This window comes from Rhea americana, unplaced genomic scaffold (assembly GCF_003343005.1).
Source record: "Rhea americana isolate MKP2758 unplaced genomic scaffold, rheAme1 scaffold_529, whole genome shotgun sequence".
Classification (NCBI taxonomy): Eukaryota; Metazoa; Chordata; class Aves; order Rheiformes; family Rheidae; genus Rhea; species Rhea americana.
The window spans coordinates 15,328-33,386 of NW_028186678.1; the positions used below are offsets into that span (position 1 = coordinate 15,328).

Genomic DNA, 18,059 nt, shown 5'->3' on the forward strand with positions numbered 1-18,059 from the left:
GGTCCGCCGCGGCGTTCCGGCGGCCGCTGTCTCGCCTGCTCCGGCGGGGAAGCGCCGGCCGCGGCCACCCGCTGCCGCCGCGGGGCCCGCGGTGCGGCTCGGCTCCTGTTTTTCCTGAACCCCGGCGGAGCTGCGGGTGCTTCTGGGGGGGATCTGGCCGCGGGAGGCAGGCGTGGGGAGAGGAGATGGTGTGACACTAGCTGCCCGCCCGACGTCTCGCACTAGGAAAGTGGATTTTCCTCCTTGCTTTCATGGAAGGGCATTTCCTTGATAACGCGTGGTAAGAAAAGCTGTAGGAATAGATGATGTATGTTGATTTTACRAAGTACTTTGTTGGCCGGGTGGTGAGTGTGAGGTGACTCATGTAGTGTGAAGGCTGGCAGAAAGTCGAATAGAAATTGGAAGAGTTGAAATGTTCTTTTATTTTGTTTCAAATGTCTTTCTGCTCTGCATGCTTCCTCCTGGCTAGGGCAGGAGGGAGTAGTTTCTGAGCTTGTTTTTAGGGCTGAAGATGGTTCTACTGGGAATTTCCTCTCAGCCTCCTCTTTTATGAAAAGAAGAGAAGACTGCTAACAGCTCTCCTGGTGTCAAAGGAGCTCTCTGAAATCATTGTGAATGCAGCACTTGTCTCCTTTCTAAAGGCTTTCAGTGACTTTTCTGAGTGGAAGTATAAGCTAGTCAGAAATGCAATAAAGATGAGCTTGTCCAAATAGTTGTTGAGAATATCTAATGAGGCAGCCCTTAAAAGGGAGAGGGTGTCAGCCTGGCAGCTCGGATGAGGGTGAAGAGCAGGTGCCACTAACATTATAGATGTCCTGCTAATGTGCCTGATGACAGAATAAATATTATMCATAGGAAAGAGCTTTGCTTTGCTGTTATATGAAGCTTTTTGTTTCCTCCCCTCAAACTSTAGGATTATGTTTGTCTTCCCTTTCTGACACCTCATTAAAAAGACTTGGTAACTGGAATAAGATGGCAGATTTTTCTGAATCTGGTTACCTCAACTGTGCAAATAGGTTATATTTTCCCTACTTTTCTTCCAAAGTGCCTTTGGAGTAAGAAGGTCTTGATGATTCGTGTTTGATCTACATCTTGTSCCTTCTCTGCGAGGGGGGGGCAGGGAAAGGGGAAGAGAGAGAGAAATCCCACTTTGGATCCCACTCCTCATCTTTGCATGTTTTTCTACTTCTTTCCCTCCCTTTGGGTAAATGTTATATTGTCTTCCGAAGTTTATGGGTATGTTTTGAAACAGACTTAAACCAACCCTAATTCAGCACCAGCCTTATTAAAATGTTCACAGAATGCTTAAAATGCTGCTGTTTGAAGGCTCCTTAATGTGATTAGTCCCTAGAACATGTTTGCTTGTGTTCTGAGCTGGGATACGCTGGGCCTGAATGGGTCTGGAGATGCTGCCTCTGAATCATATTAAAGCGCATTGGCAGAGCGCTGCAGGGAAGAAAGCTTGTGGTGGCTTTCTGTTAATTTTGCTTCTGTAGATACTTCTCTTGCTTAGGGAATATCCTCCTAAGACAGGGTTATTTACAAGTGCATGTGTGTGCATGTAGCAAAATAAAAAGGTTTAGTCAAGCCAGAATATTTTTGTGTAAGTACAAGTCTTCTCATGTTCAGAGTTGTGTATGCTTGTCTTGCTGCTTGTTGCTTCAGTGTACAGTTTCCTGGCATCTTAGATGTGAGACCGTCATCTCAGTGATTTTTCCGATGTGTTTTGAAATGTGTATTGATGGAAGAGGATGCAGAAGGACAGTCCCTTGTGTTCTGGAAGTCTGTGCCTCACTAGAGTGCTTCACTTTTATAAAGCTTGGTTCTGAAACCTTTGACCTTGCGTAGATGACAAGTTAGCCCAAAGGCATCTCACAAATGAGATGACAGCCTGGCCAAGCCCACGAGTTATGCAGGTGTTTTGGCATGTGTCCATATTGTTATTGCTTTGCTTCTGTCTTTATTTGGAGAAAATGAAGTGTGTCTGTAAATATGAAAGATCTCAGTAACAAAGGCCCTTGGCTTTACCCTGAGTGTGGTCTGTTGAGCAGTTGGTCCAAAAGCTGTTTGGTTAAGAACCTGTTTTGGAAAATCCCTTCAAATTTCACTTTCAGAGCTCACCTCTACCTGTTGTGTAGCTATGTTTTCATTTCTTCATAACAAATATTTGTTTCCTGATGACGCTTTCGGTAGTCCCCCTCTGGTCTGTTCTGTTGCCTGGTACTTTTTGAGGCATCATCATCTGTATACAAGGAGCAGAACCYGTCTTCTGCCAAAGGTATAATCAAAAACTTCATCTTCTACATGCTTGCCTGTCTCCTGAGCTCATTCCAAAGTTCTGTCTTTATTTTGTTATCTTGCAAGCTGTTCAAGACAAGAATTGTATCTGTTTTGATTTTTTGTTTGTTTTTTGTTAAGTAACATTATGGTGTGTATTTCTGGCACTTCATTGACAAATGAAATGAGATAATTGCTGCAGGTAGCTGACAGCTGCAGGGCATGATGTGGGAAAAGTGCTGTGTTCTTATAGCACTTCATCTGCCTGAGAGACCTTTTCTTAATTGGTCCAAGAGAGAACTATAAAACATTCTTTTACAGAGAAGGAAAAACTTAGTGTGTAGGTACAGAAAACAAAAGCCACAGTGTTTAAACTGGATCAGTATTTAAGTCTAAGTGATTTTTTTTTTTAAAAAATCATTCTATATTTACACTTTCCAGTTTCTTTCCAAATAAGCTTTCTACTTGCTCTAGTTACATTAAGCAGTACTTAGAATAGATCTAGAGATCTACCTTGTAAGCAGAAAAGATACATCTGATAATTTAGTATTAACACATTTTAGGTAGGTTCCTAGTCTTCACATTTTAAATGCATACTAGGTTAAAAATGCAATATTTATTGGCTACTATTTATCCATCTAACTCAGTGCTACTATTTTTGGATGCTTTACTGACTTTCACTGGTGTCTGGGCCAAATGTACTTTACTAGCCCCACAGTAGGGAAGAGGGTGTAGGGGCAATAAACCTGTGTTATTTTTTTATTTTTTTTCCCCCAACTCCGCACTGATAAAGAACCTCCTAATAGAGCTGCCTTTTGACTCTCTCTGGTTTGCAAATTTAAGGGTATGTAATGTTTTCTCTTACGTTTTGTGTATGCTAACTTACTCCAGGGTACTCCATTGACACACTGTGAGAAGGAAGCTGTGATTATACCAGTGTAGTAATCTGCCTCCTACAGTCAGAATGGTCTGTCCTGTTGGCRATGCAAATATATTAGCAGAGCTGTATCAGCACTAAGAGCTCCTGCCAGCCCAGCTCTCTGGGGTCCCAGATCCTGTCTCCCCACATCCCGTCCTCCTAGATCTCTGCTGACGGGGCTGTAGGCTGCGGTTAGACTTGCAGTCTGGGGTGGGCTCTGTCTTGCCTCTTTGCAATGCTTGAGGTGGGTGAGCTGCTGGGAGTCTGAAGGTCATTTTTTTCCTCTATGGTTGTGTGTGGTGACTGACTTTTGCCAAAAAGGGCTGGACTTGTGTTTAATTCCTTTGTGGCCTGCCCAAGTGGTGTTACTTGGTGGGAGAGGCAGGCTGTGAACCCTGTGCCCTACTGAGCCAGACCAGGCAATAATCTGGTGGCTCATTTTACTCCAAGCCAGTCTTTCTTGGTCAGTCTGCTTCCTCTCTCTTTTCCCTCCTGTATTTAGCTCCTCATTTCGTGACTGCCGGTGCTTCTGCTTGTAGGTGTAAGGGCAGTAGGTCGCTGAAGCTAGCTTTGCTTTGCTTGCCCTATTGAGGAAGTGCAGAGGAAGGCAACAATTGGTTTATTAGCACTCCAACAGTAGTTCAAAAGTTGTCCCAAACAAGACTCTAGGTTTTGTGTAGTCTTTCAGACYGAGTTAAATAGTGCATTACATATGCTGACGCATAGGAAGCTAGTGGTGCGGTGAAATTGTACTGGAGTTAATATTCTAGTCTAGCCATTCTGCTGCTATCTAACATTCTTTAAAGTTCATTTTTTATTTCAGGGCCTTACTGCTCTTGTATGGATTGATTGGGATAATGGCACAGTTTAATGAAATTTTGCTGCCACATTTGTTATACTGTGTGTGGTTCTTGYGGGATCCCATCCTGAACTGATTCAACTTGCTAGCTTGGCCCCCACACCCACTCCCTGAAAAGGGGATGACTTTTTGCCATGTTGAGCTGAAATTGTGCTCCACAGAGTGAGGGGAAAGAAGAGTATGGACTAGGAAGAAGAGGTAATGTGACCAACCCCTTTGAATGCAATGAGCTGTTAGGTTGGCTTGGTTGTAGTATCAAACCATATCCTATTCTAAGTACTTCATTGAAGGTGTGTGTGTGAACATCAGTTTATAAGCTGGAGTAACTCCTGAAGTACAGAGCTGACAGAAACCTACTGCCACAGTTAATGCCCTGTTCTCTAGTAAGCCGTGGAGTTATGTTGTTCTTYGCAAGAGTATTAGATGGGTGGGAGTAGAAGAGTCAGATGATGGCCTGGTAAGTGAATTAAGTTACAAAAATTAAGTACATCTTTCTCGTATCTGAGCGGGGACAAAGTTTTCCTAATTACAGATGAGCAAATACCCAGAAAATGGAAACTGATTTGATGAGAGTCACAACTTTTAGTTAACAACAGTTAACTTTGTCAGCTGTGTTTAGTTGCTTGAACACAGCCTTTATAATGTCTCAGATGAATACTTGTTGCTGCCCATCTCTAAAGCTGTTCTGAAGTTTGTATCTACTGTCTTGTAATTTAATATCTTTTTTGATTTCTGTAGGAAAGGCTAAGATATTTGCTGGTTTTGCTCTCATTGCTTCATGGTACAGACTCTTTCTACGTACCTGGTGTGGCTCCTATCAACTTCCACCGGAATGATCCTGTGGAAATTAAGGTAGGGTGAACTTTAGATGGAACTGCTATTTTTTTTCCTCTTGTTTATATCATAGCAGCTAAATATGTCTGTCAAGTCAAACTTTGGGATCCTTTTATTAAAAATCTGGGGCATATATTTTCTTTTTCATAACATTTGTGCTGGAGGAAAGCAGCTTCCAGTGGTTACTATCATCAGTTCACTCTGCTAGTCTCAGCTTGACTCTTTCTTGCTTCTTATTACTTCCTAATTCCTTCAGTAGTTACAGCAAAGTCCTCAAGGTGTTGCTATACTTGACAAAATGGCTTTCTTTTTCCCATTCTAGTTTTGAAGTGAATTTAATCATAGATTTTTTTTCCTTTGGTATTGTACTGATTCTCAAAGTGAATATAGAGACTGAGTCTTTAGATGGTAGGCCAAAGTAATGATTTGAAACAGACCTTTACAGCTTTCTCTTCTACCCAGTTTCTACGTGTTGTGTCTTCAAGTCATGTGAAWTCCGCAATAAACCCATTCCAAGTACAGGCATTTGTCCTTGAGCATCRTAATCTTCCAGCCTTGCTGCTGAAAAGCTGTTCCTGTACAGTATTGCTGGTAGTGAATGATGGAACTGCTCATCTAGTAAAGGAGGAAGCCAGCTTTACTTCCAGACATCAGCAATTTATAGCCTTCTTCATTTATTTTTCTAAAGATGTGGCCTCTGTCTCAGCACAGTTGGCACCCTTGGGGATGTTGAGGTTGCCTTCTCCCACATGAAGCACAACACAATTTGCTCTCTGGCCACAGGCTGCCAGACCTAAGCTATTTTTAAGCAAATGAGACTGGCCTGTGGCTACAGTAAGCTTCCCTGGGGAAGGGGATATTGAATTGGCTGTTCTCAATGGGATTTTATGAGCCAAATATTTTCTCCGGTGATGAGACAAGTTGGCAGGTTTGCCAGCACTCTTCCAATAAATGAGCTTGGCTGCGTTACAAAATACTCTTACTTTTCTGAGCAACTGTGGCCTGGCCTATATATGGTATGTCTCTGCACTTCTCTTGTGCTGTGTGATTTGTGGGTACTCTCCTGAAATGTTTTGAGTTTTGTCACTATCCTTTGTTTTTCCAGTCTGCTGGTTCTCTAGCTTTCATCAGAGATAAAAGTTGGTCAGTTTTTCATATCAGTAGAGGTCAGACCTCTAGGTCCAATGTGACTTGGATTTTTTTTTTTTTTTTTTTTTTTTTTTTTGGTAATAACTGCAGTCTTCCGTGGAATGAAGCTCTTGAACATCTCTCAGACACTTTGCACTTTGTTGTTTTGCAGGACTTCACTGGGTCATAAATTTGTGAAACCAGTTTAATTTATCATACCTTTCTGCAGGTGTTTCTCTGTTAATAAAATAATTGCTAGCAAATCATAGTGTGGGGAATATACAACTAGAAATTATGCAAAAGTGAAGAAAGGAGATCTCAGGATCATCTGTTCKTTCTTGCAGTTTCTATAACTGAGCTTTATGGAAGATGTTTCTATGTGAGCTTCAGCTTCTAGTTGGCATAGAGAAGGTATGAAATCATCTGAGCTCTTTCATGTAGATAATTTTTCTTTTTTTTTTTCCAGGCTGTGAAGCTCACCAGTTCACGAACCCAGCTGCCATATGAATACTACTCATTGCCTTTCTGTCAGCCCACYGAGATAACATACAAGGCAGAGAATTTAGGTAGGTATCTGTTGAACAGCATGCTACCTGTCAGTTAACAGACTGCCACTGATAAGCTACGTGAGGTTATGTTTACAGGAGAAGAAGCAATTCCAGGTGTCACCTCTAATAAACTGCTTGAGTTGAGATAAACTGCCTGTTCTCTTTATTTGTTATACACTAGCTGTTTGCAAACTAGAGTATTCATGCATCAGAATGTGGAAGCRCCTTTCAAAAAAGAGGACCTGTAACCAGTTTTGTAAGCAGTGCTCAGTATGTCAGGCAAATGACATAACCAAAATATCCTTCCATTTTTTCCACACAGCGGGCATCCATAGTAACACAGGAGACTTGTTCTCAGCATTTTAGTCATACAGAGCACTGCAAATCCTGTGGCAGTATGAGTGACAAGAAGCCTGGCAGCCCTCAACTCTGCCCTTATTTTCCTGTTTTCCAGGTGAGGTTCTCCGGGGAGATCGAATTGTAAATACACCTTTCCAGGTTTCCATGAGTGTGGAGAAGAAATGTGAGGTTCTGTGCAACTTTCCTAATAAGCCAGTCACTCTGACAGTGGAGCAGAGCAAGCTGATTGCTGAGCGAATCAGGGAAGATTACTATGTCCATCTGTGAGTCATCTCAGGCATGGGTTTGTGTCAGTGGGGATTCTGTGTAGTGGACAAATTTTATCTGAAATCTGTGCTTTCAGCATTGCTGATAACCTCCCTGTGGCAACACGGCTGGAGTTTTATTCAAATCGTGAGGAAGAGGAAAAGAAGAAGGAGAAGGATGTGCAGTTCGAGCATGGATACAGGCTTGGGTTTATGGACGGTAACAAGGTAGAGAATCCAGATGCTGTCTAAGGGGTGCCTAGAGGAGCTCTGGGTGTCTGTCAGATGATGTTAGAAGCTACCAAAGAGCATCAGGGTTGGGAACATAACCAAAGGGTTTTATAAAGAGTGGATATAAGAATGGAAATGAGGAATAGATCTTGTACTGGAAGAGGGAGAGCAGGTGCTAAAATACTGGAATGAAAAAACAGTTTTAGCACTAGCACTGGCTTGCCCCATGATGTTGGACAGCCTTATGCCATGGTTCTCCCTCGGCAGAACAGGGGCAATGTACTTCCCAGAGATGCCCCAAAGGCTGGTTAGTCTTTAGCAATGACAGTGCCCCCTTCAGAGGGGAGGAGAATTGTCAAATGTTTAATTTTTACATGAAACTGTCTGGGGTCTGACTGGAACTTTGGTTCAGTTCAGAAGGTAGCAGTTGAATTCCTTCAGTATAGTGCAATTGCTTATGCCTGAAAGAAACAAATATGCTTAAGGAAGGGGAGAAAAGATACATGATACTAGGAAGAAAATAAAGAAGCCTGCAAATAGTACATAATGGAACATCTTTCTGCTTGTAAATATCTTGGGAAAAATGATTAAATTTGAAAATGAAAATTTAGCATGCCTATTCCTGCAAATGTTTTCCATGATTGCTTGCCCTAAAGATTAGTTGTTTGACTTAACAGAGGCATCTTTTTAGCGTACTCAAGTATTCAGCTATATGCATGGCTCTGATCACTTGAGACTAAGTTCTTATAGATGAAAGAGCTTAATGCGCCTGTTTCGAGTTGCTGCACTTCCTTTTGTCATAGGTGATGTGTGTGTGTGTAATTTTATATATATATATGTGTGTGTGTGTGTGTGTGTATAAAAGCCTGTTGAAAGTGCAAACTTAGGGCAGTTGTGATCCCCCACAGAATCTGAATAATATTTATCTATCTGGTGGAAAAGGTAGACAGGAAACTTAAGGTTGTAGTTAGTGAGGTGCTTCCAAGCCAATCCTACGATTTTTGCTGCCACTGAAGTCTCCAGTGAATGCATGGTTGAGATATGTCTTAATACATTGGTATTCTCCTGGCCAGAAATGGACTCAGACATTGTTGCTGATGCTTGGAGTGGTTGAGATGTCACCTTTCCAACGGCTATGTTCTCTCCTTTTGTTTCTTTAGCATTGCAGAGTGTTAGAGAGCCTGGTCTTGCTCTGTAGCACAACATATCTGGAGCGGTTGGGGTCTTCAGTTTCCAGCATTGAAACTGCTTTCTCCAGTAGCTGCTTCTAAACATTGCCTGTTCTTCCCTTGGGATGCTAACACTTTTGTTTAATGTCAATCCATTTTAGTTCTACCTGCACAACCACCTCTCCTTCATCCTTTACTACCACAGAGAGGATGTGGAAGAGAACCAGGAGCCCACATACAGGGTTGTGCGCTTTGAAGTGGTACCCCAAAGTATTAAACTGGAAGGTGAGAGATTTTTAGGCAATGGAGTTGGGGAGGAGAGTCTCTTGAAGGGCTGGGAGTTGAACACCACTAACACATCAGGGTAGTAATTGTTACTTCCATTGTAGATCTCATGGCACAGAAATAAGGGGGTCTGAATTATAAGAACAATATAAGCTCTTGTTAGTAAGGAAATATCAAAAATAGGGATATATTTTTAAAATGCAGCACATGGGAAATGAATCAATTTCAAGAGACTTGGGGGGTTTTTGCACTGTGTCATCTGATGTGTAGTATGTGTGGCATCTCGTGTCCATTGTGGCCCAGATCTCCCCCACTGAGACAGAACAGCAGGCATGCCAATCCAGAGACCCACAGAATATTTGGAGCTGTTCTAGAGGGATTAAAACTTTAAATTTTTGAGTTATGGAGTTAATCTTCCTAGTTCAGTGGGCCCAGTATGAAACAGCAATCTCAAAGGGAGAAGTTGCCCATATCATATATTGTCCCATACAACTCCTCTAGCGGCAGCAGCAGGCCCTGCTGGAGAGGCTTGTTTCTCAGCATCTCATGTGGAATAGAGGATTTGTTCCTTGATCTAGATCCTTGTTTTCAGATCCTCTAGCTTCTACCCTTTCAGTTAGGGAGAGGCTCACACATAGCTTTCCTTAAAGGTTTGTTAATACTGCTGTATTCCTGATTGGAAGAATAGTCTTGGAAAAAGCAAAGCAGCAGAGAAAGGAATGGATGCTTCCCCTGCAGTATTTGGAATAAATGCAACACAGTGGCTTGTACTTGCGGTCGGGATGGTCAGTGGGAGAGCTTGTGCTGTAGAGGGAAGTGTTGACCTAGTGTGTGCCTTGTTTTCTCTTGTAGACTTGAAGGCTGATGAGAAGGGTATGTGTACCCTACCTGAAGCTACAGGCTCTGCTCCCCAGGAAATAGATCCTTCTAAAGAGAATCAGATGCTCTTCACCTACTCTGTCCATTGGGAGGTGAGGGGATAATGCGAAGCTGGCTGGCAACTAACTCCCCTAACTGGCATTGACTGTCTGGCAGTTAGTGCTCAGAGTGCCTGTATCACAGAAGTGTTGCGGAAGGCACCGGGAACCCTGTGGTGTAACATGACATGGGGCTGTGATAGCTTCTGGCGTTTCAGAAGGGTGTCTGGTCATGCGGGGTTGTTCTTCTAGGAAAGTGACATTAAATGGGCTTCCCGCTGGGACACCTACCTGACCATGAGTGATGTGCAGATTCATTGGTTCTCCATCATTAATTCAGTTGTGGTCGTCTTTTTCCTTTCAGGTGAGTGATGTGTGGGATGAAGAAGGCTTTCCCATTTATCTGCAGGGAGTTTGCTTTAAGCTTCAGCTGCAAGTAGCCTGAGGAGGATGTGGCCAGATCTGAACTGTCAGAAGGGCCAGGAAACAAATGTTAGCACGTATAAAATCTTCCAGTTCAGGCAGCACCCTGTAGGGTTGGGCTCTTACTCACTTCTGTTCTCCAGTTGGGGCACTTGGGGGAGGGTAGAATCATTAATGTGGTTAATGCGTCTTGTATGTCCACATTTAAGAAGAACAAACAGGAAGGCCACAGTACTGTATTCATATGGGAATGCTGCCTGCCTTATCTCCTGGAGTTTTGCTCCTGTCTTCCTGTCTTTGCTGAAGGCTGGGAGAGATGACTAATGCTCAGGGCCTCCTCTGCTAGCCAGAACCATATATTCTGGCGCAAGCCTTGTAGTTGCACAGCGTCAGAACAGTAGGGCCATCTGGGAGCCTCTGAGCCAAATTCAGTTTGTGTGTTTTCAGGTATTCTCAGCATGATCATCATCCGCACTCTCCGGAAGGACATTGCCAACTACAACAAGGAAGATGACATTGTATGATGTGTTCACTCTTGGGGCTGGGATCAGAGAGGGAGGGAAGCACAATTGAGGAGGGATCTAGTATGAGGAAACTAGATGTATTTTCTCTTCTATTTCCCTAGTTTTGCTGCTAGTCTTGAAGATGGGAGGGACAGTTCTGTAATACACTGTCATGGTATCTTTGGCTCTCTGTGTACAATGGCAGATCACCAGTTTGGACATTTTCAGACCTAAGTAATTACTGCTGACACTTTTGTAGATGAGTGCCTTGGCATTGGTAATCCAGGCCTAAACTGATTGTATAGACCCTCAACCTAAAGCCTAGGAGGAAAGAAGTTTCTTAACTAGGATGATGTAATTCTTTTAAAGACCTGGTTACAAGGAAATTCACCTCTTAGACTGGCTGTGGTAGGACATTCATTTCCACTGACAGWCAGCATCTAAGTACCTTCTTTTTTTGTTGTTGCTACAGGAAGATACCATGGAAGAATCTGGTTGGAAACTTGTGCATGGAGATGTCTTCAGGCCTCCGCAGTATCCTATGATCCTCAGCTCTCTCCTGGGTTCTGGGATTCAGCTCTTTTGTATGATCCTGATTGTCATCTGTGAGTGGCACATGTTGAGTTGGGGTGGTTTTAACAAGAAGAGAAACAATGCTCAAGGGCATTTGTAGCTCTCATTGACTTCAGCATATGCTTGCCTTTGCTCAAGTTGAACTGGATAAGGCCTACTTCCTGTTGCAGGGTTGATCTAGGCTGCAGGCCTATGGCCTAAATGGCTTCTAAATCTCTAGATACCCTTCCCTAAATGAAAGCCTTATTTTCTGCATTTGTATTGTCTTTTATCAAGTTATGAGGACAGGGATATTGTGGAAACACTGGGTGGTAGCGAGCTGAGGGACTGTTGCTTRTGTGTCCTTTGCCTTCTGAGCTGCACCTGTTCAACACTGGAAAAATGAGGCTGAAACATGTCTGTAGCTTGAGATCAAAGCTGTGGCTTTCTCTGGCTGATGCTGGAGGCTGTAGATGTATTATGCTGCAGGGGAAATGAGATCTGTACAGGAGGCAGAGTGATTCCAGGCAGCTGCAATCTGTCATGTAGAAGAGGGCCCCTGGCCTCCAGATGCTGACTAGCGCACATACATCGGAGCTACTATTTCTTGTGTGTTTTTTTTTTTTTTTTTAATAACCTTCTGCAGTTGTTGCCATGCTGGGAATGCTGTCACCTTCTAGCCGGGGTGCACTGATGACTACTGCCTGCTTTCTCTTCATGTTCATGGGGTAGGTGTGTCCACTGCTTCCCACTGCAAGATTGTTTTCTTCCAGGGAAGGAAAACTAACTTTGTCTTGGTCTGTTTTTATCCAGAGTTTTTGGTGGATTCTTTGCTGGCCGTTTATACCGGACTCTGAAAGGACATAGATGGAAGAAGGGAGCCTTTTGTGTAAGTCTTCCGGTGTGCTGTGCTGCTCAGCCATCTCTGTGGGTGGGTAATACCTGTGGATAAGCTCCATGTATGTTTCTGGATAGCTGGGTGCAGCCTGGCTGTGTGATAGAGATTTGTTATGGATTGAGACCTTGTAGCTTTACACAAAAGGGAGGACACCAGAGCATGTACAATAGTAAAGCAGGAGGATTGTCTAATATCTTCCTCATATACTTCACCATAGTCTTACAGCACTAATAAACAGAGGATGGAAAAGGGATGCTTCTTCCATGTGTGCTTCATCCCAGCAATGGACTCATTAAAAAGAAACATCTGGTTTGTAATAGCCTCGTGTTTTCTCTTAACTTGTGTTTGTTCTTGCAGACAGCTACTCTGTATCCAGGTGTAGTCTTTGGTATTTGCTTTGTCCTGAACTGTTTCATCTGGGGGAAACACTCCTCTGGAGCGGTAGGTACCCTCCTTATCCTGCAGGTGTGCCAGAGAGGGGAGGAGGGTGACTGGAGTGTCAGAGTTGCTTAGTTTCCTGGCAACTTCCTAAATGTGGGTGCCAGCACAATGGTTAGCTGAAAAGTTGGTCTGGCCAGTGACTTCAGTCTCCAGGGCAAGGGAACTTGCTGGAAGTCTCACTTGTGACATTGATGTGGTTCCAGGTGCCTTTCCCAACTATGGTGGCCTTGCTGTGCATGTGGTTTGGGATTTCCTTGCCATTGGTCTACCTGGGTTACTACTTTGGATTTCGCAAACAGCCATATGACAATCCTGTACGGACCAATCAGATTCCAAGACAGATTCCAGAGCAGAGGTGGTATATGAACAAATTTGTCGGGTGAGTGATGAGTGTYTGGGAAATATGGTGAGTTAAGATCTCCCCCACCTCAGTCTCTTTAGGCTGCTGAACATCACGTTTCTGCTAGTCTCTGGACACAGACAATTCCTTATGAGGAATGCGATATTACAGACTTAATCTTGACAAGCTGTGGTATGACTCTGGTGCACAGAGAAGTGGTATGCACTAAAAGATAGGAGCAGCTGTGTCATTTATTGTATGAAATTTATTCCAGTAATCTGAAGCTGTAGAGCTTTTGCTAGGAGTGCCTTTGTGTGRTTGCAGGTGACTTTTAATAGCTAGACAGTTATATTGTGCTGCTAATTATTTTCTTTTCTCATTCTGTAGGATTCTCATGGCTGGTATTCTGCCTTTTGGAGCCATGTTCATTGAGTTGTTCTTCATTTTCAGTGTAAGTATTAAACCTGCTTTACCTATCATGCCAAAGCCAATGTGGTTTTGAAAGGGAGGGGGCGTCCATTTGGAATACGGTCCTATTTCCCTTCTTACTGAAGGGGCTAACGGTTCTCCTTGAGGCCTTTCAGTATTGCCTCCAGAGAGAGCAGGGGCATGGATGTCTTCAGTCTGTTTTCTTGCTGAGGATCCTGGAGATGTCTGTAAAACTTTCTTGGATTATATGAAGGACAGTGGCAAAGATGAAAGCCATGTAACATCATGCCTTGGAAGGATCCTGRCCTTAAAACATTCAAATAAGACTGCAGCTGTTCATTTTTCCACTTTTTTGTGAACAATAATAGGGAGATAATGGATATGAACAAGCTACGTCACAACTATCTTTGGGCACCTTGCAACCTGATTCTTTTGAAGGCACATTGTGAAATGCGCTTGATTTAAGGCTTTGTCTGTATGAGGCCAAGGTGGCCCTTATTTCTCCTAGGGTCATCCAGAAGAATTTAATCTCGTATTCCCTGTTTAATTGCAGTAGCATAGAGACAAATTTATGTTGTGTCTTTTTTTCAGGCAATCTGGGAGAACCAGTTCTATTACCTTTTTGGCTTTCTCTTCCTGGTGTTTATAATCTTGGTGGTATCGTGCTCTCAAATCAGCATTGTCATGGTGTACTTCCAGCTTTGTGCTGAGGTGAGATTTCCTCTACTATAGTTTTAGTAGCTGACAGGAGCAGGAGGAGTTCCTGCTCCTGGAAAACCACAGATCACTGTATGGCTACTTCTCAGCAGAAATGTAGTGTGGCCCAGCTTCATCAGTGCAAGTGTCTGTAACACCTTTTGACTTCAAGGAGAGTTGAAGTTACTTGTTATCTGCTCAGCTGAGGAGGTTTTCACATTGGAAATTCTACTTGGGGCAGGATGCTTAGAGCTGACTTCTCTTCCTGAAGAAGCAGTTTCATTTCATCTGTGTATGAGGGAGAAATGCAAGGCCAGAGGCTGAGCTGTGTTCTTCTGCAGCAAGTGCTGTAACGCTGGCCTGGCTTTGTTTCACTGTCAACTTTTCATCCTCTTCATTTGGAAACACTTCAGTTACTACTTCTGTAACAAAGTAGTTCCCCACCCCAAACTGTGGTTATCTTTTGGAGGAAAATAGATGATGATCTGACTGTCTCAAAGTTTGTGGTCACCTGAGTCAGAGGCCCTGGTGACACAGRAAAAGGAAGCCTGTGGGAGAATGCTAAGGCTTAAGGCTTTTTACCCTCTCAGGATTACCGTTGGTGGTGGAGGACCTTCTTGGTGTCTGGAGGATCTGCCTTCTATGTGCTGATTTATGCCATCTTCTACTTTGTGAACAAGGTATCGTTATCCCTATTGTGTAAAGCTAACACCTTTCTAGAGATTTGGAGAAGGATTTAGATTTGGAGAAGGAAAATGCAAAACKGCCTAGTTATGGTGTGAACCATGCCAGGATAGGGTAGCTCACCAGGCAACTATGCTAATAATTCTTTACAAAGGAGAGAGCAGATCATAGGTACGTGAGATCCTGGTCTGTGTTCACCTGTGGGGAGCGATCAGTTGCGAGTATAAGTGCTAGCATGATGTACCTTAACCTTACTTCGAAGGGGATGTCTTTTCAGCAAACCAAAAGAGATTCAGTAGAGGGTTTCTTTTGCTTTTTTGCTGAATGTGYTCTTGTAGGAGGCATTGGCTGAGTTGGGAAGGTGACTCTTGTTAACCCTGTACTCAATTTTACTTGTTTTCTCCTCCTCTTCTGTTTTAGCTGGATATTGTTGAGTTCATTCCCTCCTTACTATACTTTGGCTACACCGCCCTTATGGTCTTGTCCTTCTGGCTCCTCACTGGAACCATTGGCTTCTATGCAGCCTACATGTTTGTCCGGAAGATCTATGCCGCAGTGAAAATAGACTGAAGATGCACAGATTCAGCAGAAAGTAGACACCTCTGTATGCGTGTCCTCTTGAGAGTGAAGGGGTCCTCTTCTCCCCACTCTTTTAAGGAAACGAAACGCAGTGGGAGAGTGACAAGAGAAATAAATAACTCCTCATTTTGGAATGTAACTTTTGGCACAGTGTACATGGATTCTGGGCTACTTCTGGGGGGAAGAGGGGTCTGTAGATACCTTGCATTTTAACTTTATTATCCTATTCCAGTTTTGAGGGAGTTTTTTAGCAGAGAAATGTCCCTCTGTATAAGCAAACACTTTTTTTTTCCGGCTAATTCATCTTTTTTTAATGATGATGAATGGATTTGAAACAGCAGTGGAAACACTTGTGAAAATGTTTTCTTCCAGCCCCTAGGGTGCTCTAGGATTCAGGGAGACTCTTCAAACCAGTATCAGGCCGGGTTTCTTTCCTGCCTTCATGTCTGCATGGAAGAGGGAGCTTGAATATGGCAAAATAAGAGGATTCTAAAGGCTCACTCTGCGTGACTGTGGTGTGCTCTGACTGTRTAAGTTCTGGCTCCAGCTTGTTTACGGTTCCATGGAGGTGGCACTCAGAGCCTGGGAAGTGCAATTTGACACAGAGAGCACGAGAACCTTCTCCATCACTTCTTCCCTCTGGCCTTGGACAATATGTGCTTCCACTGGAAGGGCTTTAGGGAGGGTGGGATTTCCTCTCTTTTTGAAGATGCAACTGGATGCAGCAGGATGAAACGTTCTTGTGGAAGCAGCGTGATTCTGCTGGTGCTAGAGTACGCAACTAGAAGAATGTGTGAGGTAACTGCAAGGGTTTGTTCTGTGATAYGATAGTTTTGTTCCTGCCACATGAGGAAACGGTGTAGACTTCCTTCCTAGGAACTCTTCTGGGACTGCATAGAGAAATCCACTGTGGAGAGAAATCCACTGTGATGTTGCTTTAGTGCCAAGGAATGTGATGCAGTGTTCGGGCTCGGCTGCTGTGAAATGTGTGCAAACCATGTAGAAGGGGCTGGGAACAGAGTGGCCCCAACAAGTTCTCCCATTGCCAGAAGTGGTCTGTCTCACTACCTGCCCTGTTTTCCAGCTGCTCTTGCTGCTCTCTTYTCCTGTTTTAGATTCTCTACCTCCAGGCTACAGAAAAAGTGTACACCCCAAAAGTTGTGTTTTGTTCTTCTCTGCAAAATGATCCAAGATCTCTGGAATAGCCAATATGCAGAGCTCCTCTTTTTCCGTGGCTTGATGCTTGAATCAGCACATGGGAAGTTGTTTTTTAAATGAGGTTATAGTTTTATTTTGGTCACTTAAATGATGTTTACCAGTAAAAAAGATTCCACGTTATAGTGAAGGTTCCCTCCATCCCCTGATTAGCTCGATTCAGTCAGGGCTACAGGGGAGAGTTTTTAGTGAGATCCATGGAAGTTCTACTTTTGCTTCTTTCTGTAGTAAGAAATAAGGTCTCCAAATAGTCAGCTGCCACAGGTTGCTATTCCAGCACAGAACTGTGAAAAGCCCTCCCAGTTACCAACACTGATGTATGCACACTTAAGAGTTTGGGCTTTTGTACTTTATCCAAGTCACTGTAAGAGTCTCCACTGGGCCTGCGTCTCTTAGTAATGGCATTTGCTGACTTCCCCAAAGGACTGTTTCCTTTTCAGCACTTGGTCTTTACAGTCTTGCCCAATAACTTCAGCTACCCATCGTGCCAAAGTTCAGTCATCCAGAAATCAAGGATGGAAAAAAGGAGCATAGGATACACAAGCCAGCTGTGCTGTGGAGTTCTCCACTAGTTCTAATTTAAGATCTTTCTCTTGAGATTTTTTTTCTCCCCCCCCCCCCCCCAGTGGAGAGGTTCAGCCAGCATTGGTTTCTCTCCTTTCCCCAAAGTGTTTTCTTTGTATTCTTTGTAATTTTTAATTAATGTATGTATTCTTTGTGTCCTATTGTAAATAAATCTGCCATTGTCCTGTTGTCCTGCTCTCCTGGGTTCTCCTGAGCCACTTCTAATGATTTTCTTTTCATATCATGTACTCGGACATTGTTTAAACACCTGCATGGTCTTTGACATGTAGCTTCAATTAGAAGCACAGCCCAGCACATGCTTAAGTTTTCTACATAATGTTTTTCCCCTGGTGCACTTCACTTGGCAGTGAAGTTTCTCCCAGTGTGGCATGTCCTGCATACTGCCACGTATTATAATTAAAATGCCACCAGTCAAGGCATTTTTATTCTGCTTCTCACTGTACTGATTTCATGTGCTATGTAAGACTGCTTAAGCAGCTCAGTTCTCTCGTGGAAAAATGTGGTTTGACTTCTGTAGCACTAATGGGTGGAAGATCACAGTTGTCAGGCGACTGACAGGGTGACACTGTTTTGCAAATAAAGCATCTTCCACAGTGCTTTAAAGCAACAGTCAAGGATATGAGTACAGCTAAGAAGAGAGCTGTCATTTCCTTCCTTGATAGTATTTTGGAGGTGTGTTGGTGCTGTGGAAGCTGGACCTTCATTGTTAGCTTTCAGCTTAATGTCTTCACCAGTACTTACGTGAAACGCTGCAGGTATTCTTGCTTTGTGGGGTAATGTGACTAGACAGCAGCAAGCTTCCTTTAAAGAAGATTAATGAGGGCTATGTCTACTGACTTAACCTTTTTGAGAAGTTCTGCCTAGCAAAGCAATGGGAGATCCACAGCCTTAGCTGTAGCTGGTAACAGCTTACTGGGATGGCAGTGTTCACAGCTGCTGAAC

The 18,059-nt window shown here is 43.4% G+C and overlaps 1 protein-coding gene across 1 annotated transcript; it reads left to right on the forward strand.

Annotated features, from left to right (window-relative positions):
- Positions 1 to 305: 305 nt before the first annotated feature.
- Positions 306 to 17,285, forward strand: TM9SF4 (transmembrane 9 superfamily member 4). The gene is made up of 18 exons (XM_085318255.1): positions 306 to 350; positions 4,794 to 4,907; positions 6,484 to 6,583; positions 7,020 to 7,188; positions 7,269 to 7,398; positions 8,732 to 8,855; positions 9,708 to 9,826; positions 10,025 to 10,136; positions 10,643 to 10,713; positions 11,171 to 11,303; positions 11,897 to 11,978; positions 12,064 to 12,139; positions 12,506 to 12,589; positions 12,793 to 12,968; positions 13,317 to 13,380; positions 13,950 to 14,069; positions 14,645 to 14,734; positions 15,159 to 17,285. Exons 1-18 carry the CDS (start codon positions 306 to 308, stop codon positions 15,306 to 15,308), a joined length of 1,959 nt encoding a protein of 652 aa, XP_085174381.1. The 3' UTR covers positions 15,309 to 17,285.
- Positions 17,286 to 18,059: the final 774 nt, after the last annotated feature.